Raw genomic sequence first — 21,613 nt, 5'->3', positions numbered from 1 at the left:
TGATACGAAAATAAATTAATGTTAAGCGCTTTCACTCAGTACGTGAGCTTCTTCAGAACAGAATGTTTTGAAGAAGCTCACGTAGTGAGTGAAAGCGCTTAACATCAATTTATTTTTGTATCAGTTATTGTTTATGTCAGTAGCATTTTTTATGTTATTGCCGTGTTTTATGTGTTTGGAATAAATTTCATTACTATTTGAAGGAGTTGGAACACTTATTGGTCACGTTCAGGATATTTACGTTTCTGTTGGCGTTGGATCTATTTCAATTCAGTAACTTGGGCTACGTCTCATACCTTCATCAGTCATTACAAATTGGATATGACCTCCAGGGGAAGAGCATCTTTCGGTTCTATGGTGCTCAGGAATGTCCTTCCATGAGAGCCTCCCAGGAATAGAGGTAGCTGGGGACTCTGTCCCATGCGTAAGGAATGAACGAGGATTAGCAATATCAGATAAAGAAGTTATGTCTTACCATAACGTTCCATCTGTATTGTTGATCCTTGTTCTGTCATTACGACCCTCCCTCCTTCCCCCTCCTGTGGCTTCTAGTGGATCTCACCATCCGGTTCTCTTAGCTTATTTGACCAGAGGTAGCCTGCACCTTCTTTGACTTGCAAACTCAATCTGAGGTAACAGGAAGAGGGGGATTGTGGGTAAGAGTTTAGCTCGAGAGTTTGAAGCTGATGCGAGCTTGGAAAATGGCCGGCTCGGTTCCAATCTTGGAACCGATACCCATGCGTAATGACTGAACGAGGATCAACAATACAGAAGGACCATTATGGTAAGACATAACTTCTTTTTATCTTCCATGTGGACAGAGTTTCCCTCAGGACTAACTCATCTTTTATGCCCAAGGTGGTATCTAGTGTAGCTTTAAACCAGTCCATTCATTTGCCAACTTTTTTCCCTAAGCCTCAGAATAAAGGGGAAAGGATCCTGCACTGCCTGGATGTGCACAGGCAGCGTAGGTTCTATCTGGACAGGACTAAGCTTCTCAGAAAATTTGACCAGCTGCTAGTCAGCTTTGCTGCAGGTGCAAGGGCAAGGCCATTTAAAAGCAAACCATTTCTAAATGGATAGCACACTGCATCCATTTCTACTACATACACCATGGGAACCTATCCCACAGGGAATTGGAACACATTCCACTAGGGCTACCTCAACCTCTACAGCATTTCTCAGGGGAGTCCATACCAGGGACATCCTGGAAGCTGCAACCTGGAGCTCTGTACACACTTTTACCAAGCATTACCACTTACCTATCTTTTCTAAATCCAGAGCTGGATTTGCCACAGCAGTCTTACAGGGCCTGATTGCCAGCCCTAATGCTTCTTAACTACCTCCACCCATCCTCATGCTCTGGAAATCAACCCAAATGTGATGACTGCAAGAGTGAAACACAAAGAACATAGTACAGTAGTGTTCACTGACCATCAATGTAGCTGTTCGAGTGTATTCACTGTTGCAGTCCTGGTTACTCTCCCTCCAGCCCCCCCGTTTTCTCTTTACTTCTACCTATCCTTTTTGTTTGGAATATCTTATATCATTGGTATTTGCTTTTTGCTGGGGGTGTTCCATACCATGTAATTGCTTCCTATTTTGGGGGCTCCTGACATCTGGGGTAAGAAAAACTGATGCAGTGGTGTCGGCTGCATGTTTTATACCCCTGACGACCTGACGTCATGGAAGAACTGACAGCATCCGTCACAGAAATCCCAAGACTCTGGTATTCAGGCTGACTGAGGGCTACCTGCAGGCAGGTAACCCAAATGTGATGACTGCAACAGTGAATACACTTGAACATTTACATTTATGGTAAGTGTACACAACTGTACTTTATTTGCCTTACAGTGCACCGCAAGTACTAGTTGTCAGTCAAATGTGTTTCGGTCAAATGAGTTGTCAGTCAAATGAAGGTGACCCGTAGAAACACATCCCTGGGTTGAGTTGGTCTTTTGAAACATCTTAAATGTCACAGAAAAATTGTAACCCCTCTTTTGTGTCAACAGGTAATTGTGGAGAAGGCACCAAAAGCCAGAGTACCTGATCTGGATAAGAGAAAATACCTTGTGCCATCTGATCTAACAGGTAAGGTCATTTACTTACAATTCCCATTACTGGAATATCCACCTGGCAAGTTGTGTTACTGTATAAGCAAAATGTCAAAGCCAAACCATCTTCATCCTCTAATAGATTTTTATCTGGACAGTATTTTTCACTGACTTTCATTTCACTTCCCTGACAGTGGGCCCCTTATAATTTTTTGTTTTAGTTTCTTTTGTTGCTTATTTCATTTAGTTGACCAGGCAGATTATGATGTTTTTTCAGTAGAAAGTTATAATTTATTCTGTCTAGCAGAAGTTTGCCTAGAATACTAGGGAAAATTCCCCAGTTATCCAGCATTTGGACAGCGCAGTGATGTTGCCTCACAGCAAGAGGTTCTCCGGTTCGAGTCTTGGCTGGAGTGCCTTCTGTGCGGAGTCTGCATATCCTCCCTGCGTTCGTGTGGGTTTTTTCTGAGTACTCCGGTTTCCTTCCATGTTATAAAGACGTGTCTGGAATGTTTCTCCTCAGGCCGTAGACGCCTGGCTAAATGTATAAATCATCACAGCAAACGATTGCAAGCATGATTAAAAGCATATTTTTTGATGCAACTGATTCTCCAACTTCTCATGTTGAAGAAAGTGCACTACATACGAAAGTGGATTGCTAGGTCACTACATCTGAAAATACTGTAACAACAGGTGAAGTTTCGTTAGCATGCATGATCATGTCTGAACTGAAAAACATGTAAAACATGGCTTTAAAAAAGGGGAGGGGTTCATCTTAAGCACGAGTAACATGGTGTACCATACTACTGAGGCAGCAGCACAGATATGAATAGCAATGACTGTCACGCTTCCTTGCATCCAGACACACACACACACACACACACACACACACACACACACACACACACACACACACACACACACACACACGTTACTTAACTGTATGCAGTTTAACAGATATGGACAGGGATCTCATTAAACACAGTACTGGTGGTAATAAATCCCCACTCTGATCTGTTAAGCTACACACAGTTAAGTGAAGGGTCAGCATGATGCGACAGTCATTAAAACATTAAGCATTAACTTTATATTTTGATGACTGCCATGCCTTACGGAGTCTCATCAGCTTTAACTCCTAGACTACAGAGGTTGACCTTTACACAAGTATACACTGCATCTGAGGCCAGTCACAATGGTGAGAAGGAAATTTATGAATGACACTGAATGACAGTGCATTTCCTGAAAGCGGAACCAGAAGCTGAAGTGCTGTGAGAAGGGGGGGGGGGAGCGTTGCTACAGAGCACACTGAAGGAGGAAGAGGAGAGTATGCAAAAGGCTATTAGACAAGCTGCCTAAATGAAATAATTGGAAGACTTGGGTCCTTGACAGTTGAAAGACTCATAGCATTTTAATTCATGGAAAAATTTGTATATGTACTGAGTTCAGTTAAAGTGTTTGTGAAATGTTAACAACACAAATATCCACAATTATGCAGAAGATGAATGCAATAGCTGCTGCTTAATTATGTGAGCCTTGCTAGGTTAAGAACATTTTGCCAGTTTGTAATCAGATGAATTACAGTGATGATTCCTTCCATTTTCAAGTTGTTCTATTTATCATTATTAATCTTGGCTTTACTGTCATCACAGACTTTTCTGCAAACAGTGTACTTTCAAGTTATTTGTAATTGTTTCCCACATAATTTTATATATTTGTTATATGTCTTCATTTTGTTAGCAGTGCTATTGTTTTAACAAAGTTTAAGCTCAAAGGTTTGGATGTTGGCAATTTCTGTATTTTAGAAAGTTTGATACTTCAGCTGCCAGATTTCATGAAGCAATCAGTAAAACACCTAAACTAAATGCTATGACACTGAGATATGTGGCTAGCTTTGGAGATAATCCTACAGAAAAACTAGTTCTTAAACACACTGACAAAGATATAAAGGGTTTTTTTGATAATTAGATCCGTATACATATTTGCACACAATGTCTGAAAAACAAGCTGTATAACTTGAGTACTTCTGAAAAGGGTATAGGAACAAACACCAGCTTAAGATTTTTTTCCTCCTTTAGATTGCCTTGTATTCATACCTTTGTGAAAACATTTGAAACCTTTGTATAAATGTCTCACTGCTGTGGTTTAGCTTGACAGGTGAATTGTTAGGCTTTAAGTGCTGGTTTAATAAACTTTAGAGTGTCTATGACTGGTGTATTTCATAAAGTGGCTCTAAAGTAAAGGCAAATCTCCATTAATGGTTGAACTGAGGAAGGATGATGTTACTAGCCACTCTGAATAACGTTTTAGATCTGAAGCGTCTGATCACTGATGCACTGTGAGTTAGCGACTTGGTGACTGCATTGTTTTGCAAGTAGCCATGAAGAAAAGAAATGTAAGAGTCATATTTTGGACATTTTGTTTGGGGAAAAGGGACCCACATGAGCTTGGCTTTGGACTTGCCAATCCAAAGGTTAAACTTTATATGGTCACAGTCAAAAAACATCAATGATTAGGAAGCTGTGACATGTTGAAACATAAAAATAAAATTCTTTTTTTCAGGGGAAGGCACTGCTATACCTACCATGTGGAGGATATCACAAAATGCACCCTGTCCTTTGTGAAACTTTACCCAACAATCCTTTATTAAATACACTTACATCACAATTTTTTAGGGAAAAATGTATACTCTGTCTCTAAGACTGTGTGGTATCACCATTTACTAATACCGCATGCTTCTGATTGTCAGCTTTATGTCATTAACCAAATGAAATGTAACCTGTCAGTTCATGGCAACACTAATGTGATCCAGTCGTTATACTAAATGTCCTTTTATGACATCGCTGCCAAACTACAATAAGAGAAAAAACATTAAAGTGATTTGCGGCCGTTTCTATATATATTGTGGCATTCAATGAGTTAAGCACCGCAGTATAATTTCCCGTTCGCCCTTCCTTTCTTTTTTGGGCCATTTTGTAAGAAAAACTTTTTATTAAATCACAGTCCAAAAAATGAGGCTTTTCCAGTTGTGACGTTACCATAGGGTAATGTGAGTTATGTCCATAGACTTTAATGGGCCACATTTGCGCACGCACAGTGGTGTACCCATTAAAGTTTATGGATGTAAAAGACACTTTTGGCTATGCTTGAGTCACTGAGGTTAAACTTCCTTGTTTTTCTGCAGTGATGCCAGTCCAAAGAAAATGCAAAGCTTGCAATTAATTTTAAATAAAAAAGTAAGGACCAAAATGTTTCCTGATAGGGGAAAGTGCTGTTCAGGATTTTATGCACTGCATGCTGTAATGAAAGGTAGGTTTCAAAACATTGATAAATTACTTTAACGGAAAAGCTATAAGTTAGAAAAGCAGAAGGAAAGGCAAGAAGTATAATAGCAACTTAGAAGGGAATGGCAATGTACTGATAACTACAAAAAGAATATATCTCTATGCATCAACATGCAGTTACTATGGCTAGTAATTAGCCTGATAAAAGTAGGGATGAATTTCTTGAAAAAAGATTGGTGAAAAAGTTTAAAAGACTCCTTGGTTTTATGAAAGGCAGCTCCTGCTTCCTTAATCTATTGGGCTTCCTCATTCATGTCACTGATGCATTGGACTCAGATAAATCAATTTACACTGCCTATCTGGATCTTGCAATGGCATTTGATACCATCCCACATTCTAGCATTATTCACAAGCTAATCAGACTAAATGTAAACCCATATGTTATGTACTGGATCGTAAACTGGCTGACAGAATCCAGTCTATTACTGTGGAAGGTACACTGTCTTCAAAAAGGGTAGTTTCTAGTGATGTCTTCCAGGAAATAGTCCTAGGACTTCTTCTCTTTGATATATACTTCTCTGAAGTCAAGACTGACATCAGTGGCCTGTGGCTGACCAGGTTTGCAGATGACTAAAAACCTGGAGCTGTTGTTAACTCCCCATTTGACTTCCAGATTCTTCAGGAGGGAGTAAGGCTCACCTCTAAGTGATGCATGGACCATGGCCAAGAAATGCAGAACTGTGACTTTAGCCAAAGCTGGGTACCTATGCACCTACAAAACAGGTGACACCCCTTTAAAAGATGACTCTGCCAATAGGGGACTTGAGCATTTTCATTAATAATGAACTATCCTTTGGTTACCATGTATCCACTGTTGTTTGGAAATCCTTCAGTCTTGCCAGACTAATCACCACTGGTGTTTTTTCCAGATCAAAGGAAGTTATTATCTCTCTCTACTGCATTACCCACATTAGATATTTTCAAGTACACCCATATATATATATATATATATATATATATATATATATATATATATATATATATATATATATATATTAGTGAATCCATCTTTAATGGAATACACTTCCTTTGGATGTAAAGTAAAGTAGTTCCCTGACCCTCTTTAAGCATAACCTGGACAAATGGATGGGGTAATCAGCTTTCACTGAAAGGGGTCATAATGAGGTATAAATTAGCTATGGCAATAGGTTCCTACAGTTTGGGGTATTGTGGCTAGTCTTCTAACAGTCCTCCTCTGAATCATCAGCTTAACATTTACCTATGAACATGTGAACCAAAGTAATTTATTTGTTATGTTAGACTATGAAAAATCATTGACAACAAGATTTGGGGAAGTGAAGGCTGAAGCAGACATTAAAACAAATGATACACTGGAGAAAGTAATGATACAAGACTGGAAAATAATTGTGTGATTAGTCCCTATATTATTGCTTCTGTTAGTGTAAGAAGTATTCAGCCCTAATGGTAAGAGGAAAGACATTATTAATTAGGCAAAATTTTGCTACCTTTATTGTATGCAAGAGTTTGATACTATACTGCAATACTGACCTAGTGACAACCTGAGTTTGCTAGAAGCTTGGGCATCAAAACTCCAGTCTGGATAAGGAGCAGTAAGTAGTCATGTCTACTTAGCTTCTCTGCGAGAAGGGCTGGAAGAATCCCACTTCAAGGTAACTACTAACAGAGGTTTGGCATTAGCCCTGGACCTGCACAGTCTTGACACAATGCATGACAGGGAGATTATTACAGTAACTTGGGACAGAGTACTCATGTCAACACTCAACATGGCTCCATTGCATGGCAAGTTGCCTGCTGCTGGTAAGAAGGCCTAGACCAGGCTGAAGATGTAGCCATTATTTTTAGCAGTACTGATACACAAGTGAGGAGCATCAACATAAAGGAGGATAACAAATACACACACACAGCAAACTACAATTTGCCTTAAGAGCACACAGAGATCACAGTCAGTCTGGAGCTGGTTTCTCCCTTTCTCTCCAGATCCCCAATAAAACTCCCCACTGGCACAGCTATAGGGTCCAGATCTCAGCCTAGTGGACCAGTTAAAACATCCAGCACCCTCTCTGTCCAACCAGTGCTTTGTGTCCCTGCCTAAGTAGCTGACACACACATACTTTGAAATATGAGTTATATACAAACCCACAGACATTCCTGGGAAAATCTAGCACAGATTCTCCAGCTGTGCCCCCTTTCTGCCCAGTCTAAAAGGTCGTACCAGCTGCCACCACCCTCTAATATCAGCTACTAATAAGGGCCTTATCAAGGGGTGCCCAATTATTCCTCTGCAGTATTATTATTCAAATGATGTGTGACTGAAGAGCAAAGCTTATTGGAGTGACTTGAACAGTATCACTATATACATGCAATGTACTCTAGAGCTTAAATTATCTCTAAATAAAACAGCCACCGTTGAAAGGTTTAAAAATATTTAATAATAAATAATAAAAACACAAGACAATACTTCTTACTACATAGTGCTAGTCAAGAGTTCAGAGATCACAGAGAAATGCTTAAAATAATTCAGTAGAAACGTTCTGACATCAATATATAAAAAAATAATCTAATCTTCCTATTTCCTAGTTATATCTAAGAGAAAACACAGTTCTAAAATAAACTTACATATAGAGCATAGGCAGAGTGCTGGTGATGTTGGATGTTCTCAAGACAAATGCAAAATATTCTGAGTCTCTCTGTCCTTAAATTGATAACACAGTACCACTGACTCATTTCAGATTACATCATTATTTTCTGTTTCCTGGGCTAACAGAAGCTCAGAGTGTAACGGCCCTTTTGATCTTGCCCCTGGTCAGGAAGCTACAGCAATAAAAGACATTACACATGTAAATTCTACCAATTAACTCTTGTCTCAAAACAAAAGCAAGAATTCCTTCATCCAGACAGCTTGGCTCCTGGTTTTGTGATCAAACAATTATACAATGCTTGCCTTATCAGCTTTCGTACAGCAGAGTGCACTGTTGTTACATGTTTGCAGTTCCACATTTGACACAGTTTTCTTCCATTTAAGAGAACAAGCCTGTGGCTTATATTAATATTTAAAAATGACAGAATATCTACAAAATTCTGTCTAGCTAGGCTGGCAGCCTTCACCTATCTTCACATAGGTATTAATGTTCTGGGAAGGATAAAAGGGTCTTATGGTGTGCAACAGGAAATTATGTATATTGATATATATGGATGGTGCAAGCAAGAAAGAAAAGTGGCACAGGTAGGGTAGTACTTAACTGCTCAATATTATACTTAGCATTAATTTACGAGTCTCTGGTTGGGATGCTGTTTTGGGTGTCTATGACTCTGATGCACCTTATATTTGAGACTGTGAGGTAACAGTAAAAAATCAGACTATGTTTTTAAGACAGACTAGCTCCAATGCAGACAGGAATGACACCCTGGCTACAACTCAGATGATATGGCCTCAGTTAATAGCCTGGAAATGGAGGGGATAGCAGGGGATGAAGAGAAATGATGAGGCTCAAGTAGCTTGCCTTTCTTAGGGTATAGATGGGGACTTGTGTTCTTGCATAATGTACATTCCTCCTGTATGTCCCTGATGGAGGTCACAGATAAGACAGTGTCACTAGGGACATTGCCATGCATGGAAAAAGGTGATAAAGCTGTTGCACTGCGTCTTTGCTTGTTCATCCATTGGATTGTTCCAGGCATGGATAGTGGCATGGAAGGACTTAAGAAGAAAAGAACCTCTAATTGCTCATCAGTCAGTGAGTGTAGGAGAAAAGTTGTAGCAAACAAAAAAAAAGGCTCCCAAGAGATAACTCATAAGGGACAAGAGGGATGGCTATGCTGTTCAAGCATGCATTAAACAACATTTTTTTTCAGACAGCACCTCCTAACAAGTGGAAAAGGGTTCATGATCATAAAATTGCTATTGCTTTGCCAGAGATGGCTTACATCTGTCTCACCCGGGCTTCAGGATTCTGGCAAAGATTCTTGCCTCCCCTATAATGCCTTTTTTTAGGAAAAGTGATGAGGTTAAAACTACCAACATAAAAATTTCAATAAAACACAAATTAAAGGCCATGCTGCTAAATGCTAGGAGTCTAAACACGAAACTGCACTCATTGCAAGCATTCCTAACCCTGGAAAATTCTGACATCTGTGTGGTCACAGAAACCTGGTTCAAAGCTGCAGAGATCACCCCAGCCTTACCTGGTTACTCATCCTATCATACTTTCAGACCCCAAAGTGTGGGTAATAATGCCAAAGGAGGTAGAGTTTCAATATATATTAAAGAGATACACACTTCCAGGCTGGTCAAACAGTATGACGCACAGGAGACACTCCAAGTGCAGTTAACTATTGACAAGACCCCTATACAAATCATAGCTAGCTACCAGCCCCCAAATCTGAACAAGATGCCCAGACTGCCTATCTACACCTCTTTGAATCTATCAAGTTTCAACACTTTACCCTGATCCTGGGTGACTTTAACTACCCAAACATAGACTGGAAGAACTACTCTTGCCAGAGCACAAATGCCCAGAGATTCCTCGATTTTGTCAATGCAAATGCTTTGAGCTAGTCAATACCTCCACAAAAGGTGATAATATCTTGGACTTGGTATTAACCAACAGGAGTAACCACTGCGGCATCACTGCAGTATCATCCTCCCTTGTAAGATCTGACTATGAAGCAGTCACGTTTGAAGTCACCATCTCCCCCGACCCCCCTGTAGCTAGGGTCAATCAAAAAAACTTCTCCAAAGCTGATTATAGCCTCCTGAGGGATGGTATGAACAGCTTCACAGCCCCCTCCCCCTCTCTAGGAACTGGGACCAGTATCCAATCTATACCAAATTACTATACAAACATTTATATAGATGCATGGCATCAAGAATACCTGACAGGACTAAATCATCCTCCGCAAGGAAGAGTAAACCTGTCTGGTAATTATCTGCAATAAACTCTATAACAAAAGAAAGAAATTGCTTACCAGGACCAAGAAGAAGCTGGTGCCCAATTGGAAGCAATCTCTCCTTAACCTAAACAAGCAAATAAGAGCACTAGTGAAATCCTCCAAAGCAAACTTTGAGTCCGAATTGGCCACATCTACTAGAGACAATCATAAGGCCTTCTTCATATATGTCCATAATCTCAAAGATAGCACCTAGATCTGTTCAGAACTGATGGTCAAGGACACCACATATACAAATGCTGTAGATATAGCAAACTTGCTGGCTGACAGATTCAGCGAAAGTTTCACCCCTCTGTCACCCCCACCATCAGTAAAGCAGGGCATTCCCAATACCTGCCTCCTTCCCCCTTATATCTAGGGATCAGATCATCACTGCTCTCTTAAAGGCAAAAAATACAGCCTCCATGGGACCTGATAATATCCCAGGCTGCATCCTCCATTAACTCAGGAAGGAACTTGCAGCACCATTAGGCACCCTATTCAACCAAAGCCTGAGTACCGGTTTTGTCCCAGCTGAGCGGAGGACAGCCACTGTTATTCCTTTACACAAAGGTGGAGCGTCCACTGATCAAGGAAATTATAGACCTAGCAGCCTAACTAGCCTGATCTGCAAGGCCATGGAATGGATTATCATGGACCTCCTTAACAAGGACATTGGCAACCTCCAAACACTCAATCCCACATAGTTTGGCTTCATCAAGGGGAGGTCATGTCTGTTAAATTTGGTCGACTTTTTGGAGACAGTCACCAAAACCATGGATGAGGAGAAGACAGTACACACTGCCTACCTGGACGTGGCCAAAGCCTTCGACACTATTCCCCACTCAGGCATAATAGATAAACTCTCTCAACTAGGCATCAATCCATATGTTACCAGATGGGTAGCCAACTGGCTCACTGATAGAACCCACCTAGTCAAAATAGGGGAAGCCACCTCAAACAGTAGACCTGTATCGAGTGGCGTACCCCAGGGTTCGGTCTTGGGCCCTCTGTTATTTGGGATATACTTTTCTGAGGTACAGGCCAAAACCAGTGGGCTATGGCTGACCAAGTTTGTAAATGACTGCAAGTTGGGAGCTGTCATCAATTCCCCTAGTGATGTGGACATCCTCCAAGAGGGTCTCATCCAAACAAATGACTGGTGCCAGAAACATGGCTTGAAGCCAAATACAAAAACATGCATCATCATCATCCCCTTTGGGGAGAGAGATGTCCCCACAAATGATCACATAAATAACAACGTTCTAAGCATGCAGTCAGTTGTGAGGGATTTGGGCACCCAGATTGATAGGAGCCTGACTTTTGACCACCATGTTGCTTCCATTGTACAAAAGCTTTCTACATGGCCCACCTCATAAGTAAGTGTATCTCATCCAGGGACAAGGAGGTCATAACATCCTTGTATTCTTCCCTTATAAGGCCCATTATTGAGTACAACTCCCATTCAGCAGGTACCTCACAAAGCACATGCAGCAGCTGAAGAGACCATAGAGGTTCCTCAACAGGAGAATCCAGTGCCTCAAAAATCAACCATACACAGATAGGCTAAAAGCCCTATGCCTCTACTCTGATTCATACAGACTCCTCAGAGGTGACCTCTGTCTGGCATATAAGGCGATCTCGGACCCCACCTTGATGGGACTGCTTCATATCCACATGTCAAGCTCCACTCGAGTAACCTGCACACGCGACCTCAACCTGGTCTCTGACATCAATAGGACTTGCTGGTGGGACAGATTTGTGTCCCAGAGTCTCCCCCATCTATGGAATAGACTCCTTCTCCACATCAAGAAGAGTACCTCTTTACTCCTTTTTAAGCGAATTTGGATAACTGGATGGGAAATAGAAAATACATCCCTGGGATTCCACCCATGTCCCTGCTGTCAGGCGCATCGGTTGCTGATTTGTCCATGCATGGGCTAAACTCTTGGCTAGGCTTATAAGGGCCTTAGGGCCAATAGCCTAGTAACTTCCTATGATCCTATCATCCTATGTATGCTCCTGGCAATTAGGGTTCTCCCTATTCCATCAAAGCACCATGCATCCTTGTTTGATAATACCGTGTGCTGGCTCTTCATGAATGTGTAATTAAGTGTTGCAGTTTGTGATATTAATGTAGAAAGAGTGCATTAACTTGTGTATTTTTATCAACTAGCTTACATACATACAATCATACATATATTTCTGACATGGGCAGTAATGCTCTTCTAGTCTGCCAATATACCAAAACAGTTATTCAAATAATAAGTGTCCAAGTTGTTCTTAAAAATATCTAAGCTAATGCTTGCTTTAATGTAATTTGGTAGTCTGTTTCATGCATCACCTACTCTCTCAGAAAACTAATTAGTACAACTCACATTCCTATATACTGTTGTACGTAAGATGTACAAACATTCCCAGAGGTAGTATAGTTGTGACTAAATGCCCTATATACATGAATAACATCTCCTCTTAAATGTCTATGAGACACTGTGCAAGTATTTGTCTTTCATACTAGCTGAAATTTTCAGATCCATGGATGAACTTGGTATATTTCCAGTGTATTCTTTCTAATTTATTCATACTTGTTTTCTCTTCTTTCTTATAAGGTTTCCTTAGTGTTATTCCATACTCAAGTTTGGGTCTAATGTAACTAACAAGCAATGTTTTCATCATTTCTGTTTTCCTAGAGTTTATAAATCTTTTTTATACAATCTGTAATTCTATAACTATCATTAAACAATTGGTATATATGATTAGAAACACTCAAAGCTTAATCTATATGTGTACCCAGGTCCTTAAATGAATCTACAGTTTCAATAACTATGTGCTGCATTAAATACCCACCTTTCAGTCTATATCTCCCAAATCTTATATGATTAGTTTTTACGCCTTTATCAGCTTATTTTTCACTTGCACCATTCTTCTTTTTTTGGCTGTTCCCATTGGAGGTTGCTGCAGTGGATCATCTGTTTCCATTTCTTCCTGTCCTCTGCATCTTGCTCTGTCACACCAACCACCTGCATGTCCTCTCTCATCACATCCATAAACCTTATCTTAGACATTCCTCTTTTCCTCTTACCTGGCAGCTCCATCCTTAGCATCCTTCTCCCAATATAATCAGCACCTCTCCTCAGCACATGTCCAAACCAATGCAATCTCGCCTTTCTGGCTGTCTCCAAATTGTCCAACCTGAGCTGACTCTCTGATATACTCATTTCTAATCCTGTCCATCCTTGTCACGCCCAATGCAAATCTTAAAATTTTTTAACTCTGCCATCTCCAGCTCAGACTCCTGCCTTTTTGTCAATGCCACCGTCTCCAACCCATATAACATAGCTGGTCTCACTACCCTCTTGTATACCTTCCCTTTCACTCTTACTGATACCCATCTGTCACAAATCACTCCTTCTTCTCCACCTACTCCACCCTGCCTGTACTCTCTTCTTCACCTCTCTTCCACACTCACCATTACTCTGAACTGTTGATCCCAATATTTAAACTCATCCACCTTCACCAACTTTACTCCCTGCATCCTCACCATTGCTCTATCCTCCCTCTCATTCACACACACATATTCTGTCTTAGTCCTGCTGACCTTCATTCTTCTCCTCTCTAGAGCATATATCCACCTCTCCAGGGTCTCCTCAACCTGTTCCCTACTCTCACTACAGATCACAATGTCATCTGCAAACATCATAGTCCATGGGGACTCCTGTCTGATCTTGTCTGTCAACCTGTCCATCACCATTGCAAATAAGAAAGGTCTCAGAGCTGATCCTTGATGTAATCCCGCTTCCACATTAAATGCACCCACTACTCCTACTCCAGACCTCACCACTGCCACACTACCCTCATACATATCCTGTACCACTCTTACATACTTCTCTGCCACTCCTGACTTCCTCATACAATACCACAACTCCTCTCTAGGCAACCTGTCATATGTTTTCTGTAAGTCCACAAAGACACAATGCAACTCCTTCTGATCTTCACTATACTTCTCCATCAACACTGTCAGAGCAAACATCACATCTGTAGCACTCTTTCCCGGCATGAAACCATATTGCTGCTCACTAATTATCACCTCCCTTCTTAACATAGCTTCCACTTTCACATAACTTCATGCTGTGACTGATCAACTTTATCCTTGTGTAGTTACTACAGCTCTGCACATCACCCTTATTCTTAAAAATCGGTAGGCATCCTCTCACTTTCCAAGATTTCATTAAACACCTCCATGCTTCCACAGGTATGTCATTTGGACCAACAGCCTAAAAATTCTTCATCCTCTTCATAGGTGTCCTTACTTCCTTGTTAATCCATTGCACTTCCTGATTCACTATCCCTACATCATCCAACCGTCCTTCTCTCATTCTGTTCATTCATCATCCCCTTAAAGTACTCTTTCCATCTACTCAGTACACTCTTCTTGCTTGTAAGTATGGTTCCCTCATTATCCTTTATCACCCTTACCTGCTGTAGATCTTTACCAGCTCGGACCCTCTGTCTATCCATTTGGTACAGATCCTTTTCTCCCTCCTTAGTGTCCATCCTTTCATACAACTCTTCATATGCTTTATCCTTAGCCTTTACCACCTCTCTCTTCGCCATATGCCTCATCTCCTTATACTCCTGTCTGCTTTCTTCATCTCTCTGATGGTCCCACTTCTTCACCAACCTCTTTCTCTGCATACTCTCCTGTACTTCCTTGTTCCACCACCAGGTCTCTTTGTCCTCCTTCCTCTGTCCAGATATCACACCAATCATCTTTCTAGCTGTCTCCTTTACCAGCTCTGCTGTAGTTAGTCAGATTCGGTAACTCTTCACTGCCACCTAGTGCCTGTCTTAACTCTTCCCTGAACTCCACCTCACAATCACCCTTTTTCAACTTCCACCATTTGATCCTTGGCACTGCCCTCACACTGCTCCTCCTCTTCTTGATCACCAACGTCATCCTACAGACCACCATCCTATGTCCACTCCAGTTACCACTCTCTCACCCTTGGGTAAATTCACTACCACTTCGTCCAACTCACTCCAAATTTTTCCTTTCTCATCCATCGCACACCCAACCTGTGAAGCATATGCACTAACAACATTCATCATCACACCATCAATTTCCAGCTTCATAAACATCATTCTATATGACACTCTTTTCACCTCCAAAACACTCTTGGCATACTGTTCCTTTAGAATAACCCCTACCCTATTTCTCCTCCCATCCACACCATGATAGAACAATTTCAACCCGCCTCCAATCACCTGGCCTTACTTCCCTTCCATCTGGTCTCTTGCATGCACGATATATCAACCTTCCTTCTCTCCATTATATCAGCTAGCTCTCTCCCTATACCAGTCATACTGCCAACTTTCAAAGTTCCTACCCTCACTACCACACTCCTAACCTTCCTCCTCTTTTCCTGCCTTCAGGCATGCCTTCTCCCTCTTCTTCTCCTTCTCCTTCAGCCAACAGTAGCCCAGTTTCCACCAACACCCTGTTGGTTAACAATACTGGTGGTGGTCATTGTTAACCAAGGCCTCGAACGATCCAGTATGGAAATCAGTATTGTTGCCCACATATGTCATTTGGCAAAAGTTTTACACCAGACTCCCTTCCTGACATAACCCTCCTCATTTATCCAGGCTTGGCACCAGCATGAAGAAATGCACTGGATTGTACATCCCCAGTGGCTGGGTTATATTTTGGTCAATTTAGTCAAGCTCTTTTACAGACATGCCCTGTCTGTAACACATGTAATCAGTTTACCCTTTTTCAAGTCATCTGCATACAGACTGTAGAACACCTCAGATGAAAAAGTTAGATCTGAAGTATACAAACTAAACAAATACGGGTCTTGGATAGAGACGTGTGGGACACACTTACTATAACCTAAAATTTCACCTGTCCAATAGATATATGATGCTTGCCATGTTCTGTTTGTAAGCCATGTAGCTGTCCATCTTTTCAAGATTACATCAACACCTAGTTGTTCTAATTTATTGATCAGTGTTTTGTGTATGATCCTATCAAATGCTGAAGTTGTCTATATAAATTACATCACAGCATAGTTTTGGATTTATAGGTGATAGTATATTGTTATAGTACATAATGTTACAGGTGATTTTGATCTATTTTCAACCTGTGCATATTGATATATGATTTCAAGTCCTAACCTTTCCAGTTCTGAGAATAATATATCCAAAATAACCTTCTATAAGTTTAACAAGTGCATCTTTCCAATCTTGAAGATTCTTTCCATAGTCAAATGATCTAGTGAATAATAGATGTAATGGCTCTGCAAGTTCGTGCCAAAGTGTTCTTAGATCATTATTACTAATTCCATCTCCTCCCTGTGCTTTGTTTGAATCCAGTTTGTGTAGATTTTTTTTCAATATAATGTAATTTAATTTCAGTATCTGAAGTTACTTGGGCAATTTATCTGACCCCCCCCCCTTTTTGGGGCCAAACTGATTTGTATAAGATTTTGTAAATATAACTGTAATCTGTTGTGCTTGAGAATAAATTTTAGAATCTACACAGTTTATCAATGTGCATGTTCTTTACTTCTGCCACATCTTATGTATCTATACAATGGTTCCTGTTATGCTCAATATCTTTATATAAATTTTATTCATATTTTCTCAAACGGTTTAATTTGTCTGGCCAGCTTGTTTATTTCAGTTTTCAAAGTTATAGTCCAACCTCTTTTCCATTTGTTATATTTTTTTATCTCTCACCTTAATCAAGTATCTTGTTTTTATGGAAATATAACCTACTGATGTTGTGTGCCTAGATCCTGATGTTAAACTTTTTTTTTTCTTTGCAATTTCTCTTTCAAAACTTGTCACATTTCTTCTAGAGTTTTTCCACTAAATGCACCACTCCAGTTCATTTTACATAGTGACTATTTTGCTTACATATAGTTTGTTACTAATCTTCTGAGCATTGGTTTACATTTTGCTTGGCAGAATTATCTAGCAGCAGTTTAACTTTTATAACCTCCTGATTATTGCTCATCAACGGTAGTAAAACTTGACATGAATTAACAGTTATTTCCTTAGGAACACAAATAATGTCTTATATATTCCATTCCCTGGTAGACATTTTTATAATCTGAAGAAATTATTGTTCCAGAACATATGTTGTGAATAATTTCCTTACCAATGTTTTTGAATCAATATTATTCCAAGCTGTTTCTGGTAAATTTAAGTCTACGTCCACTATTATTTTTCCATCCTGTGTGTCATGCAAGAAATGTATGAATTTTGGCTTGAGAGTTTGGAAGGCACGAGCTGAAATTAAAGGCCGAGTTGGTTCTGAGGCTCGGAACCGAGCCCACTGTCAAGGATTCAGTGAAGATTGACAACATCAGATCATTGGTTAGTGTGATTGTATTTTTTTTATAGTTTTTTTTATAACTATGTTGCTTATGTGGAGCTTTTCTCCCCGGGTCTCTGCTGAAAACGGGCTATGTTGCCCAGCATGACATTACCCGGTAAACAAATGTAAATAAATAAAATAAGTAATAAATAATTCCTTTAGGTTACCAGCACCTGACTTTGGTGGTCTGTACACTTCAACAATTGTTGTATGTTCCAGGGTTGTCTTTATTGTCACAGTTACACAATCTGCAGTATTGGTGTTATTAATGAACATGTAATAATCACAGCTCTCATAACAAGGGTTTGCATGTCTAAAATCTATCTCTTTCTAAAAACAAACAGTGAAAATCAGAGGTAAAGCAACAAAATATAAATAGACATAAATCTTCCTGTCTACAAGCTATCCCAACCTGTTAACAGAAAAAAATCTGTTCAAAGCCAAAAATAATGTGGGAAAAAGCCCCAAAAATAGGGCCAAATTTTAAATATTGCCCTTATAAACTTAGAAAGTTGCTAGAATGAAAGGTTTTGTGTTACCATGCATTTTTATGAAGGATAAGAAGTCCGAAACTCAAATGCATGTCATTATTTAGTAAATTCAGTCCTTAATGATTTGCCACAAAAATCCAGAAAAGGACATTTATGAGGAACAGACCAAAAATATGAGGCAGAAATCTGGACATTCTGTGAAAATCTGGACAGTTGAGATGTATGGCTATCCCTCTCTTGTGACACACAGTGAAAACAGAGGTACAAATAAAATATAAATCAAAATACATTTTCTCTTACTAAGCTGTTGTACATTCAATCACAAACTAACACAGGATTTTTTCAGTTAAGCTTGAGCATTTTCATGGTCTATGATAGATTCTGTCTCTGCTTATGAGCACTAACCAATGATCTGATGTTTTCAGTCTTCACTGAATCCTTGACAGTGGCCTCAGTTCTGAGGCTCAGAATCAACTCGGCCATTAATTTCAGCTCATGCCTTCCAAACTCTTGAGCCAGGCACTACCCATAGTGATCCTCTTGAAAATGACCTCAGATCTCGTTTGCCGCTTTGTAGGTCGGACGTGTTTGTCCTTCTCTCGAGCCTAGGCTGATTTTGAGTAAGTTTATTTCTTTTAATGCTCTTATATCTACGTATTTTTACTTAATTTTCTTCTTAAACTTTCTCTCTGTCTACCAACTCCTCTCATAGCTTAGTTTGACAATGATGTTCTTCGTGTTTCACTGTTGCAGTCATCGCATTTGGGTTATCTGCTTGCAGTAGCCCTCAGTCAGCCTGATTATCAAAGTCTTGGGTCCTACATTGGTTGCTGTCTCATCTTCTATGATGTCAGGTAGTCAGGGGTATAAAGCATGCAGCTGATGCCATTACACCAGTCTTTCTTGCTGTGCGGTGCCCGAAGAAGAAGCAATTTGCAAGTGCCAGTCGGCCGACTCCTGAAATTTTCGTTTTCGAGTTTCAGAACCAAAGTCTTCAACTAAAGCTAAGTACCCCATTGATGAAACTTTTTCTTGCTCTAAACTGATGTCAGTAAAAGTCAATAATTGTATTTCTTGTGGAAAGCAAATACCTCATAAAGATTTTCATTCGTACTGTATTCCTTGCCTAGGCCCTGACTACGACATACCTCGCTGTAGGTTTTGTGCCTTATTTAAGCAACAAACTATTCGTCGTCGGTATATTTACGCTTCTAAATATTTTGGTACTCGGTTCAATTACCCAGATATGGCTTCGGTAAGCCACCCGACTACCGACATTCCAAAAAAATGCAAAGATAAAGACAGAGACAGACCGCAAAGGTCCAAAGCTGTCGACGATGCTTCTCCTAAGCTACTTGCCAGTTTGCCAGTACTCAGTGATGCACTTTCACAGCCCCTGATACCCACTACTTCAGATTCGCAGATCTCTGCTGAGACCCATTCGGAGTCCGGTATGCCACAAGATGCTTCAACTGTGGAACCTGTGGATGTCTCCACCTTGGATGGGTCCGGAGACGCTGTGCAGGCACCGGCTTCTGAGGGTGTATTCAGGCCTACTGACTTGCATATTAAACTGATGCCATCTTCTTCTTCAAGGCCTAAAACTCGATCCATGCCTAGAAAATCGACGCCTAGACCACATGGTCAGGCCTCTATGCCTAAAAAACAAATAATAAGAATTACTTTAATCAGGGGAAGCCAACTTTCCCCCTCTAAGAGACCTAGGACTGAATTTTCTTATGATTCTTCTGATCAGCATTCTGAAATTTCTGTTTCCTCTGATGACCAGGATTTACCCTTATCTACCTATGAGGATTCTGATGCAGAGGACTCTAATCCCTCTGTTTCCCCTCCAGAGGATTTCTCTTTTGGTGAAACCTTGCATACTCTTAGGGAGCATTTTCACTGGCAAAGCCAGGATTACTCTGATTCTAAAAAGAGGCTTAGGGATTTCTTACTCCTGCCCCAACACAGGCCTTTGGCTATTGCCCCTGTACTGGACATTGTTCATGATGCCTTTTCGGAATCTAACTTGGCCCCTGACTCCTTACCTTCTGTTCCCAGAAAACCAGATAGGTATTACAGGGTTCCTGACTCTCACAAGTTCCTCTTCAAAAATCCTACTGCAGATCCTGAGACCATTTCACAGGGACCCAAGGGCATTAAGTCTACTACTGCCAAAAATCCTACCCCCTCTGATAGAGATTCCAGGGTGCTGGATAGATGGGGTAAGAAGGTATACACTTCTGCAACCTTGGCCATTAGGGCCTTAAACTGCCTGTTTCATATGTTAAAGTATCAGCAGCATATTATCGGATTGCTTAAACAGAAAATGATGTTGATGCCTGACTGTGCTGAAAATAAAGATTTACATGATTTAATGCATTCTGCTGAACAAGTTGAAAAGCATACTTTGCAATGTGGTTTTGATTCACTAGAGGCATCTTGCAGGGCTGCTTTCACTGGGTCTGTACTTAGAAGGCATGCTTGGCTTAAGGAGCAATCTTTGCCAGATCGTGTTAAAGCTAAATTGCTGGATGCTCCCTTAAACCAGGACCGCCTGTTTGGCAACAGGCAGAATAAGTACTTAAAAAGATGGAGAAAAAAGCGAAATCTATGCAAACTGTTAAAGGTTTCCTGCAAGTACAGCCTCCCAGATTTTGTAGGCATTGGCCCTCTAAGAATTGATCCTTTCCTGCCTCTTCCAGACCTTCTTAGTCCAAACCCAGAACCAGCAGAACACCCAGACTTCAATCCCAAGGAACGCACAGGATTAAGCAGTGGGGGAGCTCCCACTTCAAAGCAAGGAGTAGTAAGACCCCCCCATGGTAAACTGTCTCAATGACTTAACTTTAAAACTTCCAAGCCCTTCTCAACTGACTGCTCCTTTAGGGAGAAAGATTGCTCTGCAGACAAAAAGTTGGGAACTCATTACCCAGGACAAATGGGTTTTAAAATAGTTTCCCAAGGATGCAGATTCCACTTCCACACTTTACCAACCCCTAAAGATTGGCCAGATCTACCCCCAAATCAGTGGGCAGAGGCTCAAAAGCAAGTTTTCTCTCTCTTAAGTATCAGGGCTATTCAAACTGTCCCAGAAGAGGAAAGGGGACAAGGTTTCTACTCAAGACTTTTCCTGGTGCCCAGAAAAGACAACCACTGGCGTCCTATCCTGGACCTCTCTATCCTAAATACATTTTTGGTGATCCCAAAATTCAAGATGCTAACTCTTCACCAGTTGCTTCCTATGCTAGGCAAAGATGCCTGGTTGGCAACACTGGATTTGAAGGAAGCATACCTCCACATCCCAATCAGGGAATCTTGCAGAAGATACCTATGCTTCAAAGCAGGCTTCATGCACTATCAGTTCTCTGCACTGCCCTTTGGCTTATCTACTCCGCCCAGGGTATTCACAAAGTGCCTAGCTCCAGTCAT

The 21,613-nt window shown here is 40.6% G+C and overlaps 1 protein-coding gene across 1 annotated transcript in view; it reads left to right on the top strand.

Annotated features, from left to right (window-relative positions):
• The window catches only part of LOC122808821 (gamma-aminobutyric acid receptor-associated protein-like 1), a 190,464-nt gene that overhangs the window by 88,560 nt on the left and 80,291 nt on the right, over positions 1 to 21,613 (top strand). Inside the window, exon 2 of the mRNA XM_044079893.1 lies at positions 2,013 to 2,091. Within this exon, the coding sequence (XP_043935828.1) occupies positions 2,013 to 2,091 (79 nt within the window). The remainder of the gene's footprint in view (positions 1 to 2,012; positions 2,092 to 21,613) is intronic.

The sequence above is a fragment of the Protopterus annectens genome, chromosome 8.part0 (genome assembly GCF_019279795.1).
Source record: "Protopterus annectens isolate FY-2018-M chromosome 8.part0, PAN1.0, whole genome shotgun sequence".
In the NCBI taxonomy this organism is placed as follows: Eukaryota; Metazoa; Chordata; order Ceratodontiformes; family Protopteridae; genus Protopterus; species Protopterus annectens.
Note: the sequence above shows the minus strand (reverse complement) of the source record. Positions and strands in the feature narration are given on the sequence as shown.